Source organism: Phoenix dactylifera, chromosome 7, assembly GCF_009389715.1.
Source record: "Phoenix dactylifera cultivar Barhee BC4 chromosome 7, palm_55x_up_171113_PBpolish2nd_filt_p, whole genome shotgun sequence".
Lineage (NCBI taxonomy): Eukaryota > Viridiplantae > Streptophyta > Magnoliopsida > Arecales > Arecaceae > Phoenix > Phoenix dactylifera.
This window is the reverse complement of record NC_052398.1, coordinates 3,001,177-3,027,338: the sequence shown is the minus strand read 5'-3', so window position 1 is coordinate 3,027,338 and position 26,162 is coordinate 3,001,177. Positions and strand designations below refer to the sequence as shown.

At 39.6% G+C, this 26,162-nt stretch overlaps 4 protein-coding genes across 5 annotated transcripts; 2 read left to right on the top strand and 2 right to left on the bottom strand.

Annotated features, from left to right (window-relative positions):
• Positions 1 to 7,274: 7,274 nt before the first annotated feature.
• On the bottom strand, positions 7,275 to 10,869 carry LOC103702444 (pentatricopeptide repeat-containing protein At3g02330, mitochondrial). Its single transcript, XM_008784883.4, has one exon. It carries the CDS (start codon positions 10,645 to 10,647, stop codon positions 7,978 to 7,980), a length of 2,670 nt encoding a protein of 889 aa, XP_008783105.2. The 5' UTR covers positions 10,648 to 10,869; the 3' UTR covers positions 7,275 to 7,977.
• A 780-nt stretch (positions 10,870 to 11,649) lies between these two features.
• On the top strand, positions 11,650 to 17,478 carry LOC103702401 (trafficking protein particle complex subunit 6b-like). The gene is made up of 4 exons (XM_008784831.3): positions 11,650 to 11,926; positions 16,241 to 16,358; positions 16,450 to 16,681; positions 17,158 to 17,478. Exons 1-4 carry the CDS (start codon positions 11,775 to 11,777, stop codon positions 17,184 to 17,186), a joined length of 531 nt encoding a protein of 176 aa, XP_008783053.1. The 5' UTR covers positions 11,650 to 11,774; the 3' UTR covers positions 17,187 to 17,478.
• A 276-nt stretch (positions 17,479 to 17,754) lies between these two features.
• LOC103702403 (serotonin N-acetyltransferase 2, chloroplastic) lies at positions 17,755 to 18,691 on the top strand. Its single transcript, XM_008784832.4, has one exon. It carries the CDS (start codon positions 17,863 to 17,865, stop codon positions 18,472 to 18,474), a length of 612 nt encoding a protein of 203 aa, XP_008783054.2. The 5' UTR covers positions 17,755 to 17,862; the 3' UTR covers positions 18,475 to 18,691.
• A 511-nt stretch (positions 18,692 to 19,202) lies between these two features.
• LOC108511127 (protein SOB FIVE-LIKE 3) lies at positions 19,203 to 20,350 on the bottom strand. 2 transcript variants are annotated; one of them, XM_039127933.1, is made up of 2 exons: positions 20,187 to 20,350; positions 19,203 to 19,950 (listed from the first exon to the last, which is right to left on the bottom strand). In XM_039127933.1, the coding sequence occupies exons 1-2, from the start codon at positions 20,215 to 20,217 to the stop codon at positions 19,442 to 19,444; spliced, it is 540 nt and encodes a 179-aa protein (XP_038983861.1). In that variant the 5' UTR covers positions 20,218 to 20,350; the 3' UTR covers positions 19,203 to 19,441. The 2 variants fall into 2 exon arrangements, with proteins under 2 accessions (XP_038983861.1, XP_017697115.2); XM_017841626.3 differs by having other exon boundaries at positions 19,203 to 19,971; positions 20,187 to 20,349.
• Between the last annotated feature and the right edge of the window lie 5,812 nt (positions 20,351 to 26,162).

The window sequence follows — 26,162 nt, the reverse complement described above, 5'->3', positions numbered from 1 at the left end:
AGATTTAGATGTCCTTGCAAGCTTGTCAAAAGTGGAGATTAGAATCTAACATTATACAGCAACATTAAGAATGTCTCATGTACCAAGTATATATAACAACTATTTTCCTTACATAATTAATATATAATAACTGCATCAACCATTCTTCCAAAAAAATTTTAAAAATAGAAGTTAAGCAATATGAATGCTTATCTAGCCTAGTATTGTTTATTGTAGCACATTTGAATGATATTAAATAAGCTAACTATATGCTGCATTCATTAGTAATGATTAGGGTGGCAAATTATATCAATTCAACACGTAACTAATCCAGGTTCGGATTATAATTAAATGGGTTAATCTATCTAAACTTGTTCATTAAATGGTTTGAATTTAGACCTTTTACTCTTCAAACTCATTTTGTTCTATTTAATAGTGGGGGTCTGGTCATGACCTGACTCGCTTAATCTATTAAAGACATGTCTAACCTATTTGAAGTCTATTTTTAATCCATGTATCTTGTTTAACTTGACTTGCTTGATCTATTTAATCCATTTACCTGTTTAGTAAATAGTTTAAGTTTAAATTCAGATTTTTTAACCTGTTTGATGAGTAAGTAAAGTTTGGGGACAAATTGTTGACCCAATCCCCATCCGACCTGATCTAGCCTAACTGCTACCCTTAATGACGATTGATGAACATAACAAATAACTCCTGCTCTTTTTGCATCAAAAAATAAATAGATAATTTATGTAGTCAGAAGCTCACCTGCGATCCATTCATCGGTGGACCATACGTACATCGAACAATATAAGCCATAAGTTTATCTATTATATTTAATCGCTCGTCCATTGTTGATGAATGAACTATATATGATTGGATCCTCTAACTCCCAAGATCTAGGCTCGATGATCAAATAAATATCTGGGATTAGCCATCCCATCTATGTCGAGTTTTCATTTGCTCGCAATCTTACCAACATCTCATATTTTATTCACACATCAGCCACCAAATTTGAGCCACAAGGTGATATTGCGCAAAAGTTGCTTTTAAAGATGGGTTTGGCCACCTTTTAGGTGGTGCAATTCGGTGGCGGTGTGGTGCACCTGCAGCAGCACATTAAGAGGGCCCATCCTCTTCTGCTGCTCGCCCTTCTGTCCCCTCCGTATACCACACCGCCGTTACCACCATCCGTCCATCTCTCCCTCTCTCTCTCTCTCTCTTATTTTATTTGGTGCAATAGCTGCTCATCCTACTCTAGTGTAAGACCTGCCAACAGAAGCAAAGGCTAGAATCTGGCACAGTTGCGAGAGAGGGGCCTTCCGGTGTAGCCAAAGTATCTCTTCAGAGTGTTGCGCCGTGTAAGATGCAACCCAGTTTGTGGTCCTATTCGCCTCCGTCCATCTCTGACCCTCATTATTTTAGCTGCTCCACTGCCATTTCTTTTCAGTTGGAGGAGGTTTGGCTTGGGGTGAAAGGGTAAACCCCTAATTATATATGAAGTCCTTATTTTTATTTTTATTTTTATTTTAGCTTTGATAGGCAGTCCTTATTTTTTCCAAGAAACTATGCAAAATTCATGTGAGAGAAAAGATAATTATAAAACAATTTTTTTTACAGCACCTTGATTTTTATCAATAGAATAAGATTCGATGAGAATTAGACTATGAGGTTTTTATATTATGCATCTTGATATTTGGCTAGCCATGCAATGGATAGGAGAGGAGACCTTGATGTTTTTATTTCTGCCGGTAAGCAAAAAAAATGTAGTTTTTTGTGTAAAAAAGAATTTCTTATTTTTTGGTTAAAAAATTAAGTTCGCATTAGCTATGATATAGAAAATTTCTTTTGAAAATGGTTTCACAAAAAAAGAGGGACACCATCCCAGTCTATTTGTGTAAGACATTTGTGGTATCTAGAACAGATACAACAACCACTAATATTTTGTCCAACTCTATCCTAACTAAATTTAATTAAAAATAAAAAATTGACAGATATAATTTTATGATAATTAATATGATTTATACAAATAATAATAGTTTATTATTTATTAAATAAAAAATAGCTCTCTTGTCTCTCAAAAATTTTTTATTTTGAAATATTATATGGTGCATATGAGCTATATAGGTGTGTACAACCAAACACTCTATAGCCCAAATTCCATGGAAAGAAGAACAAGATTTTCATGGATCTTTATTTTCTCCATGCAGCTCAAGGCTAATATGTTTGAACAGGCTCTTAGAAAATATGAGCTAGTGGGCGAATTTTCAGCCTAATTTTGTAAGACTATCTAAAGAGGACATTGATTCAAATTTCTTAGATGCAGTTCTGATCGATTGATAAGCCATACTCAACATATATTATATGAGATCCTTGTTAAGGGCATTATAAAAATAGACAAGAAACAAGAGTAGGTTGTCTGCTGCATCATGTCTTAAAACCTAAAACTTCAATTATCTTTGTACTTGGCCCAGTTTCTTCATTCCATTCCTCTTGCATGGGAGATATCAAATGTTCGGAAGTGCAAATGTGCTCTAAAAGTTAGACAAGAACATAATCAGCAAGAGTACGTAAAAGATACCTCAACACTATCCGTACTAAGCTTCAGTTCAGTGATGCAGATCATTGGACTTTTAGAGAACTTCTTAAGGGCAATCTGAGCTAAAGCTGGAAACATCCATGAAGATATATTGAGCTCAATGTACAGTCCAGTTAGTGCCTCCTCTCGGCACCTGAACAACCTCGCAAAGTGACCATCAAGTCGCCACGCAGAAAGGCAACTCCAGTAGAAGGTGCGTCCAGCCATCAGCAGCATTTATACCAGTAGGGCCACCAAGGTGGTCAATTGAATCATTATTATATCTAGCTCTACTCTGCCGAGTGGTCTTCCTCCATAATTTTAGATTGAAAATCTTTCAATCTAAAAGTATACAAGCATAGTCTGTGCCCCCCAGCACCCTCAGTATTAATGGATAAACTCTTTTACATCTTTATAATATAAACAATCTTCATCCAACTCTACCCGTTTATGTTATCTTAGAATACCAGGCAGTTCTGTATATGTAATAACTATCCAAAGAATAACAAAAGCGAGATTAAACATATGTATGCTTCCTCCGTTTAAGCCCTGATGCGTCATCGTCAGGCTAAGGATCTAAATTTATTCGAATCTAATTATAAACAACATGATCAGCTCGTGGTTATTATAAATATATCCGTGCTGCAGTATCCCTCAGTCCACATAACAGGTTATGCGTCGGATCTGCTCTGATACTATTTGTCATGACCCAAAATTTCATCCAAAAAGGCTAAGTCCGAAAGTATTATTTAAATTTCTTGGTCTTATATAAATATCTAATATCTATCAGCGAAAGAACTAAAGTGGGACTAAACATACATCCGCATGAGTCCTTGCATGCATAAATATCGGGGAAAGCTAAGGGGTTGTGTTCAATTTTAAAGCATACAGGAAGTATCCACAAAGAAGAACATATTTATAGTGATGTATCATTCTACCAAGACTCATCTTTAATTAATCCTTTCCATCGAACTCTTCCACTCAGCTTAATATGTTTTCCCACCAACACAAGACAGATGCAATATTTCCATCATTCAGCACCTAAGACTATGCATTAGCCTACATACTGAAACATCAATGCGCAGAGTCTGTCATCATCATAACAAATACATGTTATAGTTAGCCAATCAGCAGTTGGATTAATGGTTGCAAAACCTAATCTGATAAAGGGCTCATCTGACTCGAGATGTCTGATCATAATCAAACTGGTTGTGGTGAGGAGCCCATACATGTAACTCATGAAAAGCCTAATGGTAATCTTGTGATGCATTTTTTATATATATGTATGTATTCTTGGTTGCTAGAAGTGGGCCACTCTCTCCAATTGCAGCCTCTTTTCACTATTAAATAGCCCACCACCATCATGCTTGCTTCCTCCCTCCCCACCCTCCCCTCTGGAAAACTCTCTGCACACAGAGCTCTCCCTCCTAACCTTTCTCCACATTCAATATATACCTTGAAAGCTCCATCCATGCACCCCCCCCTTGAGGTTTCCGACCTACAGCATGGAGGCTAGCTAGAGTTAAATAAGGTTCTTTGGAGCTTGTGCAGCCCAAGTCCAAGCCATGGGCTCAGGAGATGGGAGTCCCTCTGCCCTGTTCTGGCCCTGGTAACACCTCAACGTCAGATGAGGCTGGTGAGCACCAACCAAGCCTTGTGGATGAGATGAGGAGGAGGAGGAGGATGGTATCAAATAAAGAGTCCGCTCGAAGGTCACGCATGAGGAAGCAGAGGCATCTGCATGAGCTGTGGTCACAGGTGGTATACCTCCGGGCCACAAACAGAAGGCTCGCCGACGAGCTCAACCATGTGATGGAGGAGCGCGATCGGATCCTCTACGAAAATTCCTGGCTCGGACAGGAAGCATCTGATCTTCGAAAAAGGCTGGACTGCATGCAAGTCGAGAGCAGTAGTTGTGCTGCATATGAAACCTGAAAAACTGATCTCATCCTGCATTCACCAGTGTAATTCCCCTCTCATTGTTCGGGGTTTGTGTTCTTTTAGATGTTATATTTACCTGTATGGCTGGGTCAATCAAACATTCACCATGAGCCAATTGTAGCAGAAAGCTCTACTTGTAGCGACTCAGTTCAAGATTACAGCAGGGCAGAAGGAGGCAGATGATTAAAATCTCTGCATCAGCTTCCACAGGGGAATGTTAATTTAAACCTACGTTGTCCTACAAAACTAGAAAATTTCATGTGAGATCTTGCACCGACGTGTCTAGTCCTGCATCAGTTATGTGCTAGAAGGATATTGGATACTTATATAAGGTCAAGGATTCCAAATAACACATTCCAACCAGTTTTTTTTTTGGATGGCGCTATGCATAGTTGCCAAAGGTATCGAGGTGGATCCAATTCATGACTCATGTCAAATGGGGGACATTGCAGCATGGATACTTTTGGAGCTGACCATGGGCTAATCATGGTATTTATGATTGGACTTGATTAGATAGTGAAGAAAATCAATCAAAAAACAAATCTGCCAAACTTACTAAAAGGATGCAACCAGATGTATGATAAAAAAGATTAGATAATTGATCAATGCATTGGCCAAATTAGGGAGCATGCAATTGTAGCTCCAAAAGGAAAGGCAGTTAAATGAGAACTGCTGCTGGTGGTTGTGGATCATATACCTACAAACACAAGCCTTGCCATAGAAAGTCAAAAACATATAAAGTGGCTTTGCATAAAAAGAAGATGCACACTTTCCAACTTTTCTAAGGTAGCAATGTCTGCAGTAATATTGTTCATCTGGGTGGACCTTGTCTGCCCAGTTCCAGATGGCATCCAGCATCATTAGCACTATCACTTTCACTCAAAAGAGTATGTCTGACTGTCAGTGTAATGTGGGAATAAAAAAAAAAAAGTTCTATTCTGAGTTTTCTTATACAAGAGAAATATAGAAAAAATATTCAGCTTGCGAGCAGACCCACATAATGATTCAAGGTTCTTCTCTGCTTGTGTATAAGTTCTTATACATATGCACCTAAGGTGAAATTGAATGCTTCCCCATGTTAGAGGTTTTATAACCTCAAAATAGGTGCATGGCAGCCTCCCCATTCACTGCCCATCATACATAGCTGAGGAAGAATTTCCCCTGGATTTGAAGTAATTTGTGACTGCTACTCTTAAAAATTAGCTAAAATGAATACTGGAGTGCCCAAAATGTTCAGTAACATTAGTCATGGAGTTTTATTTTGATTTTAAACACATTTCTGATATGCATCCAATGTCGTACCTACTAGATTGAGTTGCAGTCTATTTTATCTCCCCTGTAACTTTTGAGCTTTTTAATCTTTAAACTAGAAATTTTTTAAGGTGTTTCAGTTTGATGGCTGACTAGGACTCTGTAAGATATTTCCTTTTCTTTTGACCCTTCAGACTTTTTTATTAGGTAACCATTTTAGTTGGACAGCAGACTATGTGTAAACATTGCTCCCTTCTTGAAAAAAACTTTCTTGTTCAAATCTTCAAGTAGTTCAGATGCCGATCTCTTGGAGCTCCAATGGGAGTAGAATTATCCCCTGTTTCATCTTTCAGCAAATCTGATTATCTACTTTAACATATCCATCTTCACCAACATCTCTTCGGATTAAGCATGCTGTTAACCTAATCATCAATTTCCCACCATGATTAGTATAGCAGGTCAACAATGACAGAGAGATAAAATCAATCCCAAATGACTTGATAAAGTCGATACAATGCATATTCTTGAACTTGTTGATTTGTCACACTTAGTTATGTGCCCTGTACCATCCAATCGGCTAGTATATGTTGAATTGTTTGATTCCTGTAATGCCCTTTGGGCTTTCTTCAGCCAATTTGGACAATTTAGCTTGCATTGTTTTTCCATCATACAAGTATCTCCTACTAATACAGAGAGGAGATTTTCTTGAGGGTATCTTAGATTTAGCCTTTTAGCAACAATCACATCTTGTTTCTAAATTTGGTCAACATGGCCAGGGCTTCAAGACCCATATCTGTCTTCCTAAGCTGAACTGAAACTACTATTCTATGTTTCATAATGTTGGATCATGGATGTGACCGATTCGGCTCTGGAATGCATAATTAGACTGTTGGACCAATTATATGCTCTTAGAAATCAGCATATAGATATCTTCATATTTATATTTCTGGTCATATAGTTTGACATGATGCATATGTCTCTCTTCCCTTTTTTTTCTCACTATTATTTGTGCAATGTGAATTATAAGGACAATTAAATTACCATCAATAACTTATGTAACCTTGTATTAAGCCCTCTTAATGTCTTGGCAGCTATATATTGGCCAAGATATTTGGATATCTATCATTTAATAATTAATAAAAAAGTTAAAAAAACTTTTGTTGTCTTTTTATCTCAGACAACAACATACTTGAGATTACAGTATCTCTCGGTATTCATTACCATACAAGATGACGCTCCAAAGCCAATTCTCACAATATGAAAATCTTGGAATCAACGTAAGCTCTTTTTCGCATTGTTCTACTTGTATGGCTCTTACCAACTAGATGTGAGTTTCACACCTTATCTGTCATACAAAGAGTATAGAAGGTAGTTTTTTTTTTATTTTTTTTGGGTAGTGGAGGAATATAGAAGGTAAGTTTGCAGGAAAAAAATATAAGATTAAAATTAACTTGAGTTGAACCATTAAGGATTACAAAATAAAAAATTTCCATCAAATAGCCTGCATTCTTTTAAGTCACACATGGAATTAAAAAAATATGCATTATCACTAAAAATATACATTACAAGAATTGGGAGCTTGCTCGTAAAAGAATGATCCATAAAAGATCGAAACCTTATTGACCAACATTCAACCTGATTTCTTCCTTCCAAAATTATGCTAGAGTATTTGGATCATGCTGAAACAAACACCCGATGTAAGCTAGCTCTGTCATTCGTGAGGGTGCTAATATACCTCAGGCTTTTGCTTCATAGCCAAATGGATATCTAGTAATTGAAAAAAGGTTAAGGAAAACCTTGATTATTTTTTTAAGGGGTCTTTGAAACATATTTTGACACTTTGAATTTGTATATGCTGCACAAAAAGGATTAATTTCAGAACACAGAAGTCCAACATTTTAAGGATGAGCCTTGGCACAATGGTGAGGTTGCTTGATTGTAACTTGGGTGTCATGAGCCTGAAACATGAAAATGGCTTCTCCGCAAGCAGGGGCAAGACTGCATACATCTAACCCATCCTAGACAAGTAATAGCGGAAGCCTCGTACACTAGGCCACCCTTTTTTTTTTTCTTGTAGAAGTCCACCCATTTTTTTAACCAAGGGAAAGATGCATTGATTTGTACTTCTTCCACTGGAGGAATATATAGCTGCTTTGAACAGACATATCAAATGCAGTCATAACCTGGTCCTAACGATAAATTTGCCCGAAAGACCACATTTTGGTGGATCAAACATTACCAAATTGGAGCTGCTCTTTCTGATCTCTTCTCTCCTCTTCCTCATCCTCAAGGAAAGAATCTAAATTAGGCACATATCCAGCCCATTTCATCTCACAAATTAACTCATCTAGCCTCTGATATATCTCCACGCATCTTGGGTGAGCCTTATCTCCCACAAGAAAGGCGTGCATCTCGTTCTTCACTTCAATCCAACTACAACCAGGCTCCTTTTTCATCCTACTCTGCCTCATTATCCTCCTTATCTTGGAAACTTCCCCCCATTTGCCGACTTCTGCATATATATTTGACAGAAGAATATAAGCTGCAGAATCTTCAGGATCCAGCAGCAGTATATTATTTGCCACCATTTCTGCCACCTCTACATTTCGATGGATCTTGCAGACACTCAAAAGATTTCTCCATATAACAGCATCAGCTTCAACTGGCATGTCATTGATGAGATTTAAAGCTTCATGGATGCCCTTTGAGCGCCCTACTATATCCACCATGCATGAATAGTGCTCCAATTGAGGCTCCAATTTGTAGTGGTTGGTCATCAATTGGAAGTAGTGCATGCCATCATCAACCAAACCAACATGCCCACAAGCTCGAAGAACTGCTACAAATGTTGCATGATTCGGTCTCACATTCTCTAGTTGCATCCTCTCAAACATTCTAAGTGCCTCTAATCCAAGGCCATGATAAGCATAACCACAAATCATGGCATTCCATGACACAAAGTCCCGTTCATGCATCTTTTCGAATATTAAAAGAGACTCCTGCATGTTCCCACACTTAGCATACATGTCCACCAGAGTGCTTGATATGAACACATCCCTCTGCAACTCTTGCTTGACAATCTGACCGTGGATTTGCTTCCCTAGACCAACCATGGCAAGGTTCGCACAAGTATCAAGTACCGAGGCATATGTGAAGTTGTCAGGTTTTATCCCAATATCTAACATCTGAGAGAAGAAATTCTGAGCCTCTTCACTTTGTTTCTGAAGAGAAAATCCAGATATGATGGCATTCCATGATACAAGTGTTTGCTTCTCTATTCTCTGGTGAAGTTTCTGAGCTTCTTCCATCATCCCACATTTACAATACATGTCAACAAGAGCACTTCCAATGAATGAATCCAAACCAAGTCCTGACTTGATAATCTTGTCATGGACCTTCATTCCATTATCCAAAGATTGCAATCCTGCACAAGCTTTAAGAACACTGCCATAAGTGAACTCATCAGGTTCCATGCCGCAACGTAACATCTGACTGAAATGTGCCAGCGTCTCTTCATACTGTCCATTCTGCTCAAGAGCTGTGATAATAGCATTCCAGGAGACAGCATCTCTTCGGTCCATCTCCTCAAAAATATCGCATGCGTCCGTCAAAGCTTTACATTTTCCATACATATCCAGTACTGCATTCCTAACACAAATATCCGAGATCAAACTAGTTTTAATAGCTAAGCAATGAATTTGTGAACCCTGGAAATACCCTTTTACCTCTGCACAAGCACTGAAAACACCAGATAAGCTGATCTCGTCGACACCAACCCCAGATCTGTTCATGAGTTGAAATAGATTCATAGCTTCGAGCGTTCGATTGCTTCGAGCAAACCCAACAACAATGGCATTCCATGACTGCAGGGTTCGGGTAGGCATCCACTTAAACACTCTCAAAGCATCATCCAAGCAATCACCTTTTGTGTACATATCCAAAATAGCAGTCCCTACTACAATATCTGTACTAAAATTGTTCTTCAACGCATGCCCATGAAATTGACTGCCCACTCTAACTGAGGACAGACCTGCACATAATCTGAAAACACTCGCATAAACTGACTGACTCACTCCTACTCCTGAACGCTGCATCTCCATGAACAACTCCAATCCGTCAATGAATTTTTCATTTCGAGAACAACCCCCAATAACTGCACTCCATGAGACCCAATTCCTTTCAGGCATTTCAAAGAAAAAATGAAGCGAATCACCCAGACTCTTGCATTTCGCATACATATCCACGACCGCACTCCCTGTCACCACATCAAAATCCAGACCCATCTTCAGTACCATTCCATGAATCTGAGAACCCAATTCAAGTTCCTCTGATGCAGCACAAGATTTAAGAATGATAGCAAAGGTAGTACGATCTGGTTCTATCCCGCTACGCCCCATCTGTAAGAAGAGTTCGATGGATGAATAAGAACTCCCGTTCTGCAAATAACCTGAGATCAGCGAATTCCACGAGATAACATCTCGCTCGGGGATCGCATCAAAGAGGGATTCTGCGATGCCCATCGCACCGCTTTCGCTGTACCCAGAAATCATTGCATTCCAAGAGATGGTGTCCTTCTCAGGCATGCGGTCGAATACTTTACGAGCATAGTCTAAATTCGAGCACCTGACGTACATGTGCATCAAACAGTTGGCAACGAAGGTGGTTGGGACGAAGCCAGTAGTGATCATCTGGGCATGGGCTTCTCGGCCTGGGTTCAAGTCTTGGTGCTTGGCACAGTGCTGGAAGATGTGGGAGAAGGTTCTTCTCTTGGTGGGGGGCGAGTGCGGCTCGGGCAGACAAGTGGAGAAGGGAAGACGGAGGGCGAGGCATTTGGAGAAGGGGTTTGGAGGGAGAGAGGAGGATTTGGCGAGGAGGTGGCGAAGGGACGGAAAGGCCATGCTATTTGGAAATCATGCCTCATGATGTGCTTAGCTAGCTAATGTGACCGTTGGGATTTTGAATTTGCCTCCATCAAGCAGGACGGACCCCGGACGGAAACGCGTATGTTATATATATATATATGACCGCTGCTCACACTGAAGAGAAAGACGGCAAAGAGACCGAGGAGCGGCTAACCTCTTTTGAGCATAGGAGAGTCTGTAATTTAGTCTGTAATTTTATTCGTCTCTCAATATACATGCATAATTGGAAAGACGCTATAATTTTTCATCATCTAATAAATATTACAAAGCAGTAGATTTTCATCTTTTACCATCTCTAATTTTTTATTCACCCGATAAGAGTTTTCTTTAAGGGCTCGTTTGGTTCGCGAGAAGTATTTTCCCCAGGAATCATATTCCTAGAAAGAGGATACCTAGGAAAGCACTTTTGGCATGTTTAGTTAACCATGGAAAAGTGACAAATTTTCAAAAGTGCTTATGTTTGGTTGACCATCCACTTTCCTAGGAAAGTTATGTATAATTCCTATTATGCCCTTAATAAAAATTAGGTCTTTAATGCCTCTTCAATGCTTCTTTAATGCTGAAGGGTCTTTTTGGGAAAAAATAAAAAAGGAGTGATTCCCACCTCATGGGAAAGTAACTTTCCCATGTTTCTCATGGGAAAGACTTTCCCATGATTCTCATGGGAAAGACTTTCCCATGAAATGTGGGAATCATATTCCCATGGGAATACAACTTTCCCATCTCTCTTCTTTGAAAACTCCAACCAAACAAGAGGCATTTCATTACTTTCCCGTTGACCACACTTTCCCCCCTCCCTTTCCTGCGAACCAAACGAGCCCTAAGTAGAATACGCTCAACCCCAGCATCCGTCTCGCTTTGGCGATAAATTCAGGGTGAGGACTGAAGCTTTGTGAGGGCTGACGTCACTCACACCGGGCAGCCTTTATTATATTATTCTCTTGTGGTGACGTGGCGTTTAAATGAGGAGCCCTCTTTATGGTTTGATTCTACCGGACCGTCTATAGGATTTCTATTCGGACCGGACCCGGATCGAGAGGCAGGCGACCGAGACCGAGAAGACCGAGGACGGAGAGGGAGAAGGGGGCTTGGAGGTGTCGGAGATGGGGAGGGAGGTGGCGGAGAGCTGCGTTGATGGCGTGATCATGGAGATGGTGTCGGCGTACTGCAATCGCTTCTACTCCTCCAAGCCCGAGCTCGCCGCCCGCCGGATCGAGGCCATTGGCTTCCAGGTCGGCCACCAGCTCTCCGAGAGGTACCCTCCCCCCCCCTCTCTCTCTCTCGCTCTCGCTCTGACCCTTTCTCGTCTCCTTCCCACATTCCTCTCCTCCAGATCTACTTACCAGCCTACACTTCGTTTCTCATATAATCGAGTAATTTCTATAAAAATCGGCTTCTTTTCTTCGAATCATGCGTCTAGGGCAGATAAATTTCACTTCTTTTATGGATAATTTCTTCTGGTTACTTGTGATTTTCTTCTTGAGAAGAGGGTATAGTTTTAAGCTGGGGCATAGAGTCGGTATTTTTCTCTTTGTTTCTTGAGCAATTTGTAAGGAATTGGATTTCTTTTTCTTGCATTTATGTGAAAACTAACGTTGGGGCGGAGATGAATTGCATTTTTGTACGATGTATTTCTGTGATTGTGGATTCTTTATTGGGTTTCAGTGTCCGTGGCTTCAAGTTGGTATTTGTGAAACTTAAGATCCGCCTTCTTGTTAATGGCTTATATGGAGATCATAAGAGGATCATTGGCTAAAAGGGGAAAGTGGCTTTATATCAAAACTTTATCCTTTTGTTCTGCCTCCAGACATGGGGATCTTTATTAGGATGTGGAATAAGGCAAACTAGGCTGGACGTGTTGTAGACTTTGATATGTACGACATAATCTGGATTCTAAATGGTTTCTCTCTTCTTGATTTGCCTTGTTATGAAATCGACAGATAATTTGTCCTTCCAACATTTTGTGTCACGCCAAAATATGAAGTCATGGATAGTTTGGAAGCTGATTCTTTTATTTTCTTTTTTTTTTTTTTGGATTTCATGTTAGAGGAAGTATATTTGTAACAACCCAGGATCTCACCCAAAATGGCTAGCTGGAAGTTATTATTTGGGTTCCTCGATCCTGTATAAGTACCCAAGATCTCCTCAGCAAATAATCGATGTGGGACTAAATACACGCTCGCACGGATTCTCACATACTCCCTCCGTTCAAGTTTTGATGTCCTCGTCAGGTTAAGGGTTTAAATCCATTCAAATCTAATCACAAACACCACGATCGACCCGTGGTCAGCCCCAATGAATCCGTGCTACAATGTTTTCTAGTCTACATAGGTTATGAGTCGGATCCGCTCTAATACTATTTGTAACAACCTAGGACCTCACCTAAAATGGCTAGCCGGAAGTTATTATTTGGATTCCTTGATCCTGTATAAGTACCCAAGATCTCCTCGGTAAATAACCGATATGGGACTAAATACACGCTTGCACGGATTTTCACAATACTGATTAAAAGAAATAACTTCTTTATTGGAAACTATGGTTAATATTGCTATTGCCATGTTTTAAGAAGCTCATGCTGTTGATGTTATTAAAAAAGAGAGCAAATGATGGAATTAATGGTTGTTTAACAATTTCGATATTTGGGGTGTGATGTTTATTCAACACATTATTCATGAATGGTTAAAAATTTCAAAACGTCCAACGACTATATCTTAGCTGTCTCTAGGTTGCTTATGGAGTATAACTTTACAAACACAACCCAGATTAAATTATGTTCTTGTGTATACTTATACTAGTAGAGAAGAGAGGAATTGACTAAACATTATTTTGTTCTAGATTTTTAACTGAAAAGTATTTTATGCAACACAAAATAACAACATATCTGGACTTCTTAGATTGTAGAGTTACCAAGGCAGCTCTCTTAGGCGCTTGAGTGGTGTTAGCAGATGAATTTCTCTGATTACTTGATTATGCATACATATTTCACTCGATATAGGCTTATAAAATTCAAGCCTACCAAGTTCATTACTCTATATCAACACATGCTCTCTTAGGCACCTTCACAATTTAGATTTTTGGACTATTGCTGAACCCACGTTTGGTAGGAAAAGTCTTGGATGGTGATGATGATGTAGTTGTATACCTTGTACACGCACACTGTGTGCATGTATTTTTGTCTTGTACATGCAATCATGGATGTCTAGCATTATATTATGTTTATTAATGCCCTGAAGTAGCTACATTGAGTATAAATGGATTATGTGAATTCACTAGTTTTTGCACTTGAATTCATTGTGAATGTGCCCATATTAGCTGCATATGTATCTGAACACTGGTAAAGAAGGATTCATAAGCTCGATACTAGGTTGATGGCAAAGGGCTTGCTGAATATGTTTCTAACTATTTTTAATCAAGATTATTTTTTGGCTGAAAGGTAACATTAATATGCATAAAGTTAATTTGTCATGTATAACTCATTCGTTGCATCTCATACTCAGAGAAAAAAAATAGCAGGATATCTTTGCATGTGGTGCTCTTATACATGAGCTATTTATTTCTGGTAATCTCAGCAGATTTACTTAAGGCTTTGTAAAATCCTTTAACTTGTTCACATCAAATATGACATGTTCATATGTCTTTTATTTTCCTTATGTTTGTTTTTAACAATGCCTTCCTCACTTACTTTTGGTTCTAGAAAACATTGTGCTGATCTTTCACACATATTTGTCAAATAGCCGAGGTGACCCCAGGTGATGGACTCTCCTACGGTCCAGGTGATAGCCTAGGTCATAACAGTCTAGGTGATAGCCTAGGCAAGGTGACAAGATTTGTACAAAAAGTTACAAAATAATTTATGTCTTGATGTATTTCAGTTTTTGATCAAAACTTGCAATGTTCTCAATCAACCATCCTAGACTATGACTCTAAGATATGTGGTAACAGTTAATGAATTAGTTATATTTAAAATCTAATGAAAATTTCATTTTTATCACAATTTTATTATCTCTACTAAATTCAGAGTACAATAACATTGTTGTCTTAGCTCAAATGGTAGAGCACAATAGAAGGTCAAGCAAAATTTCCTCTTTCTAGAGCACAACGGAATAACAAACCTGGGAATGAAAACATGAGGATTTCAAATAAAAATAGAGCATAATTATTAACTGTTCCCTCTATTACTGCTTTATAGAACAGAGCAAAATAAATTAGAGTTTACTCTTTGAAAGACCCCTCATCCTCCTATGCAACAAAAATAGACAAGTTTTCCCTTTTTTACTAATTACCACCATGGAGGAAATTAAGAGGGCTAAAAAACACAGTAGATCAAAATAATTATAACAAATAGTTGTAACAGCACAAATTACAATTAAATCTTGAAGAATAGTGAAAGTGCAAAAGAAAGCTCACTTGAACAGCTACCATTTGAATAGAACAACCCAAAGAGTTTTAACATACAAAGTAATTTAAAAAATTGGAGGCTTTGCAAGAGTATCTTAAGCTCTTTGCCTCTCTCAGAGCTTTGGTAAAGAATAAAAAAAGTAAGAAAAAACCTCTCCCATTTTGGAGGCTTGGACCACCCATTTTCTTTGGGGTTTGACAGCATCAACAATAACCCAAAAGGAAACAGAAAAAAGGTAAAGGAGAGAAGAGAAAGAGCGAGAGACATAGGAGAGAGAGAGAGAGAGTGAGAGAAAGAGAGAAGCATACCTTGATTGGCCTCATTGTTCACCATCAACTCTTGCTTGACCCTTTTTAAGCATTGTTAGCCACCGTTGACTATCATTTGGGACATTAGAGAGTTGAGAGGCAGGAGATACAAGCCGTCTTCTTGCCCTAAGGTTGGAATGAGGAGGGAGGGGTGTGAGCGGATTGCCCAGTTTGTTCTTAGTGTCCTCCTTTTTTTTTTCTTTTTGTTGGAAAAAAAATGGTTTGACCTGATAGCTACCCACTTGGTCTGAGCTAGAACTCTGGGTCGAGAACTAGTGTGGGATGGCCGAGCAGCCACTCGCATAAATTAGGTGATATAGGCAATGCTCAATTGCCCAAGCAGGTGCCCAGGTTGGTAGGTGGATGCCTGTGTAACAGGCCATCCAGGTGGGCCTTGCGGCGCTGGGGGGCCTGTTAGTCACCTAGGCGCCCACCTAGGTGCCTAGGGGAGCACCTGTAACAACTATGCTTTTATGTGGAAAGAAGCTCAAACCTAGGATAAAAACAACAAATCATAAATAACCTGTTGACATGAATTTCTCTTCTGGCTTTGAGAACTCTGCAGAATATCACCCTGGTTTCTAGGTGCTTCCTTACCTAGGCTTTTCTGGGGAGCTCAGTTTTCGTAGTACCATAACCAAATCCATTCCCACATGTTCTCACGATCAAAATAACAAAGTTCTCCAACATTGAATGTTTGTGCATTTCTTCTTGCCCTCTGGCTCGGTCATATTTTTAATTTCTTTTTACTCTAAATATACTCTTCAGTCATATCAATGTTTTCTATTCCTCGGGAGCAGATGCATCCTATGGTTGGAATTTAGACTGTCACATCTTATCATGTTCGCTTGTTTCTGGCCAGATATACAATGGAGCGCCCAAGGTTCAGCGATCATCTGGAAGCTATCAAATTCATCTGCAAGGATTTCTGGTCAGAGCTATTCAAGAAACAAATTGATAACTTGAAAACTAATCACAGGGTAATTCCAAAGAGCAGATTGATAACCTCGGATACGTACTTATATAATTAGATGTATGTGTGGTTGCGTGATAGTATTCTGCACCCTGCAGGGTACTTTTGTGCTGCAAGATAACCAGTTTCGGTGGCTTACTCACATATCGATTGATGCATCACCAGACAATGTGGAAGCATCTCAGCAGGACTCTTCATCGCCAACATCTAATAACGCAGCCCAATTCACAAGCATGCATCTCTACTTCCCATGTGGAATCATAAGGGGGGCACTTACCAACTTAGGAATTCCATGTGCTGTTTCTGCTGACATATCCAACCTTCCTGCATGTGAGTTACAAGGACTGCATCTCAATTATGGGATTTTGACATCTAGAACTACCAACGCTGACAGTAGATTATCATTCTTCCTATTAGAAAATTTTCATCTTTAGTGTCAATCACAGCAAACTTGTCGATAATAGCCTGCTGGAGAGTTGGTTGATAAATTCTCAAGCTGATCAGCTTGCTCGCCCGCATCATATTCTGTAGCCTCAAATAAGGGCTGAACACAACCAAATATTCCCTCAAAGACAATGTAATCAACACGGACAGGTGTGGACATGTCTCGAGAGCTGGGTACATGTCGGACCCCAAATTAACAGCCTGACATTTTTGTGCTTCTCATGGAGCAGCTGATCTTTCGTTGAATGGGCTTTGTGTAGAATACCCTAGCACACGAGCATTTTCCAATTTTAAGAATTTTGACATAGATACACTTTGAATGCAATGTGCTAACGAGTTGCTGGTTTCCAACTGATCAACAGGTTCATTCGTGGTACGTATAAAAGCTTAAGGCACGCTTTGTTTGGATCAGAGATATATGTTTAAAGGGCAGCTTCAAGGCAATCAGAGGAACTATATGTTAAAGTTGTTTCCATTTAAATCATGAGTCTTGAATCCATGTAATTTGTCTCACTTCTTATAAAAGATGCTTGCGGTCACAATTAGAAATTGTTATTTTTGTTTTCTTGAGTATCAGCAATACTTTGTTTGGTTTGAAAATTGTAACGTTAGCTTTAGATTGAGATGCATATTTTTGACTCTATGGATGCAATACTGAACCGTCAACAGTCATGTTTCTTCTAGTTTGGCTTCTTGGGTAACCTCAGGACAAGAGCATCCCTGTGGCTACTATTGCCTAGTTATCACTTGTAACTTGTACTTGGAAATTCATGGGCAATCAATTCAAAGCTTGGAATGCTAGAAATTTTTATCTTCAACTGCATGAAAAATCGAATGGTGGGGTGGCTCTTGATCAGGTTTGACTCCCAAGGTCTTGTGGGTGTGCAAGGCGTCACAGGACCTGTTTGTAGGCCAAAAAACGACTATAGCGAGCCTTAAAAAAGGTTATGTCTATAGATCATAACGGAGGACCAAACATACCAACCGCCCAACGCGAGCGAAGTGGATAAGCCGTCCGTTTCACATTATTTCTCCCTCGTCCATCTCTCTCGGCCAACCATACTGAGATGCAAGTATTCCCCGGCATCCGCCGCACCACCCCTTCGCCATCTCTCTCCGCCCGCCTCCGGATCCCCACGAAACCAAAGACGCCGCAGCGCCGCCACCTCTGCTTCGCCTCCAGCGACGGCGGCGGCTTTGGGCTCTCCGTCTCCGACGGCGAACTGGAGTCCCGGGGCTTCCGGGTGCGGCGGACGGCGGCGGGGCTGGACGTGGAATCCCTGAACGAGGTGTTCGCGCGGGTGGGCTTCCCCCGGCGGGATCCCGCGCGGATCCGGCGGGCGCTGGAGCATGCGGGCGGCGCCGTCGTGTGGGTGGAGGACGCGAGGTCGAAGGCGGAAGGGCGGCCGGTGGCGTTCGCGCGGGCGACGGGGGACGGGGTGTTCAACGCGGTGGTGTGGGACGTGGTGGTGGCGCCGTCGTTCCAGGGGATGGGGCTGGGCCGGGCGGTCATGGAGCGTCTCGTGGCGGAGCTCCGGGGCATGGGCGTGTCCAACATCGCCCTCTACGCCGAGCCCCGTGTGGTGGGCTTCTATCGCCCCCTTGGCTTTGCGGCAGACCCGGACGGGATCCGAGGGATGGTCTACTCCCGGAAGAACCAGCAAAAGAAGAGAAGATAGCAGCATCACAGGAATTTGGATGCCTGCTCTCACTCTATATTGATGCACATTACTGCTTGTTTGCATCTAAAACTTTATGTATGGTACATTTTAATGGTGTAATTCTACAATTGAAGCACATCAGAGAAAATACAAATATTTTTGTAAAGAAATGCCCTGAACCTTTCAAAGGGCAAGCTTTGAAGCTTTGTTTCATTTATGAATGACATATTGATGATGACCTTGGAATTGGTATCATGTTTGGATATTTCGAGCTGTATAAAGCTGAATCACAAGGATTGACATGGGAAAGAAAAACGTCCGAGTCTTTTTTGAGCAAATTGGTGGAATCCCACCTCTCGATTGAAATGGGGAAGATAATAAAAGAAAAGAAAGAGAAGAAAGAAATGGCCGAGAGGGGCCAAGAACAACACAACAGCAGAACAGACTACCCATGGAATGAGCAGCAGAACTGGGTACACCATTACACATCAATTAATCATTCTCCCAACTCTTTTATGGACCAGCTGAGGATAACAGTAACTAAAATGCCATTCTTTCCACCAAGAACGACTTTGATCATATTACCGGGTCTTGCATAACTGCAGGAGCTACAAAAGCATGAGCATGAATCTTGTGACTAGTGATAGAATGGATCCATTTTTGCTGGACGTAATTTATTGTAATTTTCATTTCGTAGAAGGGAAACTGCAATAGAAGATTAAGCATGTGCTCGTTTGAGGCATGGATGAAGATGAAAGGTGAAAATTAAACACCATATCTTGGTACCATTAAGATGAACAAGCTTCAAACTTGAGTTACAAGACTAGGATACGTCATGTTATTTGATGCCCGTCTATCTATTTTGCAGATAGCTTCCCTTTGAAATAGTTGACAATTCTATTGAAGGCCAGCTTTCTCATCTGAAAACATATAGAAAGGTCGATATTTTTTTTCATAGCAGAAACATAAAGAAACATTCATACTATCATTTTCCAGATGCCTTCTTTTTTTTTTGGTTGAATCCAGATGCCTTCTTCACCTTCGAGCCGGTGTGGAAAAAAGAAGCAGCACCATCTTCCTTGTGAGAAACACCAACCCTTCTTCCACTTTTCATTTTGTTCGCCTCACAAAACTTCTTGCATGAGTACGACAAGTGATACTGGTTGCGCTCATCTTCTTCAATCCCGTCGTCGTCGTCATCATGTTCGAGACGACAAATTAAGCTACTTTGATCGCATTTTGTATCACCATGCTTGCGCTGAATCGGTCCAGTAGAAGCATCTGAAGCCATAGAATCATTATCTTCACCTTCACTCCCATCATCGCTTTCGTTCCTGCAGCGATCATTGGCATCATCCTCTTCTTCATCATTAGGTTGGAGCTCGGCATCACTATCTCCACCATCATGCATGGGGGATGAGAGGTACATGGTCCAACCAGACTCACAGCTGCTGCATTCTTCTGCCTCCATAATGAGTGGGGAAGACTCCATAACTGTGAGAGAGAACAACAGACCTGAAGAGAGAGAACCCAGCAAATTAACTGAGAGATAATTAGCTACAACTTCTTTAACAGCAACGCAAAGTGCTGGTCTGATGACACTTCGAATCCCACTCCCTGATGAGCTTCCTTCAGCATTTATAACTCTGATTTCATCAATAGAGGGCAGCTGTCTGCAAGATTCAAAAACATCTCGAGTACATCATTTATCAGGATGAGTTGATACCTACCACCTGAAACTTTACTGCATCTTTGAATCATCTGACAGTTCTATCGATAGCAGGCAGCTTTGGAGCACGAGACAGAGATCCAGAAGAACAAAAGAGATGAACGCTTTGGCCTGAACTATCCCGTGTACTTAAATATTTTGCCTTGCAGACCCAGTGCTCATAAATAAGAGACGCAGCCAACCCTCATCAGCACTGCTTTTTACGCTTCTCACAACCTTTAATTCTCTGTCTTGTCTTCATACCAAAAGGCGGTGCTTTTTTACTTTTTTTCTTATTTTTTAAAGCTTAGTGTTGGTGCTGCAGTTGGTGAAATTGTTAAAAGAGGTCCTTTCATTAATTATCCAGCAACCTCCAGTGTTTCTCATTTCCTTGTCTCTCTGTCCTATGAGAAAGCATGCAAATATTTATTAAAGCAGGCTTTGCATGGTGATCTAGTTTTTTATAGTGTGATGACAGAAAGCCACAATCATTTATATCATGTTGGTGCAGTGATCGCCATGAACACAGCTTCTCCATAATTTATGGCATCTACTTCTTATGTTACACATGCGAACTTGATAAATTATCAAGAGCATTTAGGTTGAAAATAGGATCTTAGGCTCTGCATGTTTGAGTGGCCGCATGCCCCTCGATCTCGGGTGTCTTGTTGGTGGGTGGTCTCATGCATATGGTCCACAGGCCGAAATTGCACTGTTTCCTTGTTGCTAGTTGTCAATGAATGCACCTTTTTTTCTCTTCGATGTCTAAAATGAAAGGCTAAGGCATTTAACTATTGACTTATCCTAACTCAATAGGAAGTGGGATCATCTAAAGAACTTAAGCTAAGTTAGAGTTAGTGCATCTAGACTTCCACTAGCAATGTGTTAGAGCTAGAATTCTTATCCTAATTAGGGCCGGCCAAACTCTTAGGCGACTTAGACGGTCGCCTAAGGCTCCGACATAAAAAAGGCCCACTGCAGAAAAGACCTCAAAGACAAAAAAGAAAAGAAAAAGGTGCTTCTGAGTTCGCTTTAGGCCGGTCCACTGCAGAAAAGATCTCAAAGACAAAATGGTCTTAGGCCTCCAAATACGTTGGGCTGCTTTTGATCCTAATCGAACAGATACTGCCGATTTATGGTTGAAGCACTTGATTTATGATATACGTTTTTGTCGGCTTATTATAATCTTGAAATCATAACACTCAATTTTCCAGAATTCAAGTGGACTCAGCTAGACTGAAAGTTGAGTATTAATTGAGTTTTTGTGCCTTTTGGATTTCATTTATCAATAAAGGACAATCGTAGATTCTTACTCTAACACCAAAATACTCATCTTAAAGATGGGAAGGTGTTGATCCTCCACTCCTTCCATCTCTTGGGAAACCTATGCTCGGAAAAGAATGTAGATAGGTATAGGAATCTGTTGAAAACTCTGTTTCCCTTGATGCACATGTCTTCACATTAAAATTATTGTGGACTCAAATTACTTTTTTTATTGTTTTTTTCCAGGATAGAAAAATTTTTCCCATTCCAAAAGAATCCTCTAGGATAAAAAAAACCCTAGAAAAGGTTAGGTAAAAAACTAACATACGTTAAGACTTTTTTATCTCTATCTGCTCCAATAGCTGTAGAAGTAAAAAAGTTCGGGCTCCTACTTATACCTATAAATATTTCTTCTCACTTCCTCCATTACTACCTCAAGATTTGTTTAATTTGAAGGAATGAAATAAGTATACTTCCATGGCAAATACCACATCCAATCTTGATGGAAGCTTTATGAGAAGACTTCAAGTCTAGCACACATTTGCTGGACTCATAGGCCTAAAAATAAGAAAAATACTTGTTTTTCATTCTACGCTTAGCAGTCTCGTATGCATGCAACATACAATTGTAGATTTTAGATTCTTATAAAGAACATATACTTGTACATCCATGCTAGTGTTTGCTCCATTTGGTTTACCTAGAAAGTATTGCAATTAGATAAACCCTTACTTAGTAACGATAATTAAATGTAACAAGATAAAAAGGTGTGATAAGTCACAAAGTGTAAGTTAATTTTGCCCATGCTCTCCACCTAGGAAAGATGATGGGAAAATCTTAGTGCGGTAAGAGGTATTTGCCGGAGGCTTAACTTTCACACTCTCGCCACCTACCGCAAACCAGCGACAGACATCATGATTAAAATTACTAACCCCACTTACCTTTCAAACTGCCACATCTAACTCGTCCAAACCACATACTCATTTGTCAAAGAGAACAGAAGAGCTGACGATATCTTGCGAGGTTTAAAACCATGGACAAAAGCGATGCATGTCAACATACTGTTTTCTGATTTGGCTCTTGATGAATATGTAAGGACTTCCTTTATTGAACCAACTTTTAATTTTCATCAAGTAGACTTTAAATTATCTGTGGAAGATTAGACTTTAAATTATGCTTTTTCGAGAACAATATTATTATGAATTAAAAGTTATTAAGTAAATAATCTTCTTTCAGAAAGAGTACTGGTGGAAGATTTATTTTGATCAGATATCATCAAATGGACAACTAATTGGAGCTGCACTTTCGAGCTAGGAAAGCAACTTGGTCCGTGGTGAACCAGTTTGCGTGAACCATTAAGCTAAATCCATTTCATAGTCACGGTGAGTATCACATACATTATTTTTTAGTTATCATACAGCTGCACATAACAATAGAGAATCAAATCCATTTTATAGTTAATTATAGTGGATATCTCTCTAAAAACATGAGAGAGAGAGAGAGAGCTTACACAGTTAATTCATCTTTTTAGAAAAATACTGACTCACATCAGGATGCAAAGCTTATATAGTTGCACATTAAAGATACAAAGATCCTTCAAATCATTTATGAGATTGTTTAGTTTGTTGAATAGTTTAATAGGTCTACTTACAGTCTACTATCTTTTGCAAAAGTTTTTTTATTATTTTTTTTTATTTTTTTAAAAAATTCTTGATAAGTAGTTTATATAAACTCTATTTTTTTAATAAAGGCTGGATGGCTTTGCCGCCCTCCGAGATGCTTCTTTGGTATACTGTTTTAAATGAGATTAGTGTGCATGCAAGTCAACGTATAATTCGAGTTCGTGGCACCCAGTTTCCCATTGCGCACCAATGGAACCATATGATGCGAGATGACTAGCTATCCACTTAAACACCTTGGAACTATAATAACTTTCAAGATATAGATGAAGGATAAGGTGCCATCCTTCAACCTTTTGAGAGCTGGAAACAAAGATGACATTAATAATGACGAGAAGGATTAGGAGCATACCTAACGTTGGGGCCGAATTCCCACCATCTTTTTCCTTCTACGTCATACCGTGTTAGAGAGTAATGACCAAGATAATGATTTCGATAACTTTACTCCCTAGGGGTTGAAGAAGAGTCACTAGCTTCTAAATTTTGGGAACTTGTGGTCTAACATTGTGGACAAAGGCATTTTATCCCCCTGTTGACTGCTATTCAATGTCCGGTCGAAGCACAAATATGGACAAAAATGAGCAGAACTACGTTGAGGAGTAGGTATGACTGAGCGCAGAAACAAGACTTGATTGTGCATCAAGGATTGAGCATGAAATGAAACTTGGCCAAAAGAATGATGTCGTAAAACGGAGCACATTCAAATGAACGACCCTTTGCATTAGATCTTCTCCAAATATTATCGTTTTTTTTAGGACATGCTTTGGAGTAATATATAGGGAGTACTCATCACTTCTCCTCTCTCTCTCACAATTTTTTTTACCATCTTTCTCTTTTTTGTCCTCCTTGTTTCACACTGCCATATCTGCAATGAAATGTATGATGGTTTCTCCCATGAAAGAAAGAAAGAAGGAAGAATCAGGAATGAAAAGAGAACAACCATGATCATGACTCTTGCTCGAGATCACTGCTTGTCTGATGCTTGCTGCTGGGTATGCAGACTCAAGGAAACGGGCTTTGCTAAGAAAGTTGGATCGTCATCTCCGGCCATGGTCACCGCGATCATGGGCTCCATGTCCAAAGGAAGAATCGCCGGCTCTCCCATCGAACTCGGCGATTCCGGGTCCCCGTCGGAGGAGGGATTGGAGCGGGAGCATGCAAGCACTATAAGGGCGATGGCCATGGCTACCATCATGGCTGCAAGGCCTCCAAAGAGATACGGGATTGGAGTGCGCCATAAATTGGATCCGGTTGCGCCGTGCAAGCTTTCAGGCCTCATCTTCTCTCTCGCCTACTCTCTCGTGCTTTAGTTTGCCGCGCCTGGCCGGAGGAGCTCGGACGTATGGGTTTTTATAGGCGGAGAACGCGGTGCTGGATACAGTGGAACAGAGAGGACGAATTCTCGGCAGAGATGCATTGTTCCTGTGGGTCACCTTCGATCGGAGCGTGAAAGCTTCTTCTTCCGTTTCCATCCGTCCAAAGAATCCCTTCGAATTTCCAACTAAAATATAACCTGCAAGATATATGATTTTTATTGTTTTAAGTACATTATTTTTTAGTAGTCAAAAAACTGTTACATAGTAATTAAATAATGAACACTAGATTGCTGAGCAAATATTTCTATCGGTAGATGGCGAATAGAGGGCTGTGTACGTGATTTTTAAGTGATATTTTCGAACATGCATATTTAAAAATTTGAGCGTTTTAACCGTTTGATTGCAGTTACTCACTTTAGGTGTTTGATTGTAGGATGAAAAAAAATCACTTCAGGTCTCTTTGGATTTTTGGTTCTTTCTATACTGAAGAGATGTGGTCACCCAAAAATGAGTGGTGAGGTAATCCTCCGTGCAAATTAATATGTTTTCTCTCCTTTATTATTACACTATATATATATATATAATATTTTTGGTGCAAATATTTACTGAATAAAGTAATATAACTTCATTGGTAACTAATTTTTGTTATTTAGATGATATTATTTGATATTTAATATCAAGAAATATGAACTATCTCCTAGAGGCATGCGTTCGATTAGTAAAATGATATTAATCTTGTAATTAAATTAATATTATATAATTATTAAGAATGTTGAAATTATATTTTTAGTTGATTTTTAATTGATATTTTTATTATTTGTTAATCAGGAATCAAACTCATTTAGCTTTTGAAAATATCCTTCTTGAAAGTGCTAGCTTATCGATGGTATAGATAATTTTTGGTACCAAACAAAGAAATTTTTCAAAATACGGGATATATGATTTGTTCTTTTACTAAACCTTTTTTTTGACTATTTGTAACCTCATTTCGTGTTATCATTTGCTATAATAATTAGTAATTTATATTATAACAAGTGGATTCTTTTTATACTAATGATGAAATCTCCAAAGCTTATCTCTCTCTTTTTTGTTTTTTTTTCATGCACACGCGAAGAAGAGTTAAAATAAAATCTTCCATGTCCATGGTGAAGCAGCCCTTAAGATATTTTTTGAGGGAAGCAAATGATTTGGAGGAGGAAGTAAGAAAAGGAAAGGAAAAAAGGAAATATAGTAGCAATGGATTCTCTCAAAGACACAGTTTCAACTATTCCTGACAATGGAAGATGGCGTGGAAATGTTATCACCGACGGAAATCCAGTATAATTTTCTTACAAAAGATGTGTACGTCCCCTTCTTACTTTGAGAAAAGAAGAAAAGGTTCCATGTTAACACCATGACACCATTGCCCACATACAACCAATGAACGTTTATCCTTCTTGCACACCGCTAAACCATCATCACGAGCCCCACCACAAACCTTCGAGCCACCGCATTTAACAGCCTTTTTTTACTGTGAGAATAGAAGAAAAAAGCTTTGATGTTAACACCATGACCCTATTGCCCACATACAACCAATGAACATTTATCTACTTTGCACCGCTAAATCATCTTCACGATCTCCACCATAAACCTTTGAGCTACCATGTTTAACAATCAAGTTTGCTGACGTTTTTCATTCGTTGGTGAAAGATTTAGAGTTGATGACAAATGTAAGAGCGACAAAGAAGAAAAACCGCATATTAT

What these genes read in the sequence shown, in the direction of transcription:
- LOC103702444 (XM_008784883.4), bottom strand. Translation starts at nt 10,647, where the DNA reads ATGGCCTTTCCGTCCCTTCGCCACCTCCTCGCCAAATCCTCCTCTCTC.
- LOC103702401 (XM_008784831.3), top strand. Translation starts at nt 11,775, where the DNA reads ATGGGGAGGGAGGTGGCGGAGAGCTGCGTTGATGGCGTGATCATGGAG. An exon ending in GGCCACCAGCTCTCCGAGAG is followed by an intron (nt 11,927 to 16,240) that starts GTACCCTCCCCC and finishes GTTTCTGGCCAG; the next exon opens with ATATACAATGGAGCGCCCAA. An exon ending in CATATCCAACCTTCCTGCAT is followed by an intron (nt 16,682 to 17,157) that starts GTGAGTTACAAG and finishes ACTGATCAACAG; the next exon opens with GTTCATTCGTGGTACGTATA.
- LOC103702403 (XM_008784832.4), top strand. Translation starts at nt 17,863, where the DNA reads ATGCAAGTATTCCCCGGCATCCGCCGCACCACCCCTTCGCCATCTCTC.
- LOC108511127 (XM_017841626.3), bottom strand. Translation starts at nt 20,217, where the DNA reads ATGATTCAAAGATGCAGTAAAGTTTCAGGTG. An exon ending in ATGCAGTAAAGTTTCAGGTG is followed by an intron (nt 19,972 to 20,186) that starts GTAGGTATCAAC and finishes CTCTCTCTTCAG; the next exon opens with GTCTGTTGTTCTCTCTCACA.